At 50.5% G+C, this 3,635-nt stretch overlaps 1 protein-coding gene across 1 annotated transcript; it reads left to right on the top strand.

The window, feature by feature from the left end:
* Positions 1-1,430: 1,430 nt before the first annotated feature.
* On the top strand, positions 1,431-3,279 carry LOC138994164 (C-C motif chemokine 2-like). Its single transcript, XM_070393866.1, has 3 exons — positions 1,431-1,586; positions 2,301-2,418; positions 2,782-3,279. The coding sequence occupies exons 1-3, from the start codon at positions 1,511-1,513 to the stop codon at positions 2,885-2,887; spliced, it is 300 nt and encodes a 99-aa protein (XP_070249967.1). The 5' UTR covers positions 1,431-1,510; the 3' UTR covers positions 2,888-3,279.
* The last annotated feature ends 356 nt before the right edge of the window (positions 3,280-3,635 follow it).

Genomic DNA, 3,635 nt, shown 5'->3' with positions numbered 1-3,635 from the left:
ACCAGACACAGTCATTGGTTCAAGATAACCCGTTCCTTACTACCCATGTAGTGATTGGCAGGTGTGTCTTCCAAGAAGGGCCATGCATTTTATAGACATGGTTTCAATGGCCCTTTAATAGAGAAAAGAGACCAGGTCCTTCTAGGCCCACAGGGCAGAGGCAAAGCTAGGCTCAGAAGCATAAGGCGGTGGAATGGGGAGTGGGGTGGGGGTGGGGGTTTCACCAGGCTCTTCTCAGCCATGAACGTGCCTCCAGAAATCCTATCATATTTGCGAAAGGAAGGAGATCACTGAAATGAATTCCAAAGTCTTTGGGGATTTTAATGACTAGGATTCTGCGGTCTCTGAGGAAATCGAAGGCAGAGCTGCAGCCCCAAAGCATGTGTTCTGATTCCCATAATACTGTCCCTCTGCTCACTCACGCTCCCTGGGATCCAGGAGGAAGCAGGGGGGGCAGGGGGGCGGGCACACTTGTTGCCCACTGCTGCCCCGTGCTAACTGTAGGCTCCAAAGGCATGGTGACTTCTCCACAAGGAATGTTTCTCAACTCCTGGTGAGTGGCCCCCTAGTTTGGAAGGTGCTGAGGTTAGGGGGGTCCCAGCTAGATAACCGGGCAGCCGGTGGGAAGACATGCACACAATTCGTCCAGAAGCATGTCATGGTGGCGACAGCATGGACACAGGGTTCTGCTCAGGAGAACTCAGGCGGTTCTTAACCCCTCTGCGCCTCGGTTGTCTGGTCTGTAGAATGGGAATTAACGACGCCTACGAGATGGGGTTGGAGAATGGAAAGATCAGCATTTGATGAGGTTTTAGAGTATTCCTGGCACAGAACTAGCGCTGTGAGAGTATGCCATGCATATTTCTTTTGCAGCACTACATACGTGGCTTCTTCCAGGAATCCACGATTCTTAGAATTTATTCCTGTGGTTACAAAATCCCATCGTTCTGTTAAGCTCCAATCGCCCCCTGCATTTTAAAGAACAGATGGATCTAGTACGCTACTGGGGAGTCTGCCAAGGCTGCAGGGCCCCCTAGGCTGTTGTCTGACGGTGGGCCAGGGCGAGCCGGGATGCTTTCCTTCCCCCCTTGTCCTCCGCTTCCTTGCTTCTGTTATTTTCTGCAGAGTTTTCACTTCAGAGAAAGCAGAATCCTTAAGAATAACCCACTTGGTTCCTGTCTGTGGTCACTTTGAATATAACTGTGCCCCATACCCCCGCCCTTTGCCTCCCAAAAGTGCCCGGTCCAGACCCCCACTGCTTCCTCCCCTCCTTCCTGGAAATCACCCAGGCTGCTCCACTGTTTCAGCACATTTCAGAGTTCCCTTCACTTCGTCATTCATTGAGGAGGCCGCTGCCCGGTTACTCCACCCACTCAATGTTCCAATAAAAGGCGTGCGGAGCAGCCAGAGCAGCCAGAGCACCACAGAGGCTGACAGGCTCAGACACCAGCCACGCTCTCCAGCCACGCTCTCTGCTCTCTCGTTGAAGCTCATCTCCTCACCCTCCAGCATGAAGGTCTCCGCAGCGCTCCTGTGCCTGCTGCTCACCGCGGCCGCCCTCACCACCCAGGTGCTCGCTCAGCCAGGTAAGTCCCCTGCCTCCTTCCCTTTGAAGCGCATCACCCCATCTCTGGGTGATCGTGGCCCATTAGATTAGAGCAGGAGGGGGATCCCCAGCCTCACTTTAACAACAAGGTCAGGGAACTCGGAGAAGGATGAGGTGTGAGCCTGGTCGCACAGGTGCTCCTGGGCAGAGGCAGAGTGAGGAATCCAGCTGTGGACCCCACGTCCAGCCTCTTCCAGGACTCCAGCTGTGGAAACACACCCCCACTGCAATCACCGCCTCCTTTCAGCAGGGTTTGGGGGGCTGGGGTGATCACAGAGAGGAAGAGCCCCGGCATCTGGACTGTGCTTCATTCAGCCCAGCTTCTTGAGCCACGGCTCTGCCAGAGGCGGTGGGAATCAGGCAGCTCATGGCCAGGCATAGGTTACGTGGAGCCCGAAGGGGGACCCACGAGAGTTTGCATTATTAGCTCCTCCTAATGACTCTCGAGGGAATTATGTCATTTTAATAATGACATAATTAGTAGCAGTGCTCTATACCCATGTTCCAGCATAGGAGACTGAGTCAGTGTGACATTCTAGCTCTGCAGGATCCGCAGAAGTATCGGAATCAAATGGGTTCTACCTCTACTCCTGATTTCTCTTCGCCTTCTCCTAGCTACTTATTTTCTACTCCAATTAAGATAAAAAGAATCGAGTCCATCCTAAAGTGCTTTTTTTTGTTTTTCCTTTTCTAGACGGAGTCACTTCCCCAATCACCTGCTGCTACACATTCACCGAGAAGAAGATCCCGATGCCAAAGCTGGCGAGCTACAAAAAAGTCACCAGCAGCAAGTGCCCCAAAGAAGCTGTGATGTGAGTTGAGCCCACCAGCCCTCCCTGGTCCAGTTCTTCCTCAGGGAAAGGGAGCCTCAAACCTTAGAGTCAGAGAGTTACACCACCTAATCCAGTCCCCAGAGGTGCCCGGTAGGAATCCTGAGGCCAGGAGGGAAAATGTGACTCCCAACATCACTCTCCACCTGGGTGCTTATTCAGACCATGCCAATGTCTTCAGCCAGAAGTCAGGACGGCTTCACCTGGGACAGCTAGGGGAGCAGCTGGGTTCCCTCCTCCCTCTTCTATTTAGTTCCCAGGGCAGCTACTTAGAGAAGAATGAGCAGCATGGCTAGGCTGACATCTCAATGGAACTGCATCTAACTGTCTCCTCTCTCCCCACAGCTTCAAGACCAAAGCGGGCAGAGATGTCTGTGCTGACCCCCAGCTGACGTGGGTTCAGAATGCCGTGAAGCTTCTAGACAAGAAAACCCAAACTCCAAAGCCTTGAATGCCCACTCCACAACCCAAGAATCTAAACCTAATTTATTTCCTTCTAACTTTCCCTAAATGCCCTCTGATATTATTTTATTGTATTTTCAAATAATATGAGCTTTGTATATTGATATGAAACATGATGTCTTAAGTAATGTTAACCTTATTTAAGTTATTGATGTTTTAAGTTTATCTCCCATGGACACTGGTGTTTTTTAGACATGGAGACTTTTGTCTAAATTGCTTCCCTCTGTGCACTTCAGTTCCACCCCTGAAATGGCGTGAGGGTCCTTGCAACAATCATGAATACAAACACGTGTTGTCTTAAATTCTAAGGTATTGCTAAAAACGTTATTGTGGAGATGTATATGATGTGACTATGGAGCAATATATATATTTTTGTAAAAAACCTGACTTTTGGTGTTTTCTTGAAGGAAATTAAAAAGCTGAGTATTTGATGGTGATGAGGGAGGGGCAAGGTTTCAGAGGACAGGGCTCATGTTTTGAAGGAATGAGAACGTGGATTGCCTTGGTCCTTTCCCCTGGGTAGGCTCATCTGAGTGCCTATACAAAAATCTTTAGGGCAAGACTCATTCAGGCCTTCTACCCCTACCATTCCAACCCCAACACTGCCTGCCCAAGTCCCAACTACCCTTGTGACTCCTTTAGCAAGAGTCCCACCCTTATTTCTTTTCTTAGAGTCCCTGAGCCAGCCCCCAACCTTTCCCCTAATCGATTGCAACTACCCCCAATCCTTCCCCATT

Source organism: Myotis yumanensis, unplaced genomic scaffold (genome assembly GCF_028538775.1).
Source record: "Myotis yumanensis isolate MYYU_CA2020_CCGP unplaced genomic scaffold, mMyoYum1.0.hap1 SCAF_16, whole genome shotgun sequence".
In the NCBI taxonomy this organism is placed as follows: Eukaryota; Metazoa; Chordata; class Mammalia; order Chiroptera; family Vespertilionidae; genus Myotis; species Myotis yumanensis.
The sequence above is the reverse complement of the archived record's forward strand: the minus strand, read 5'-3'. Positions and strand labels throughout refer to the sequence as shown.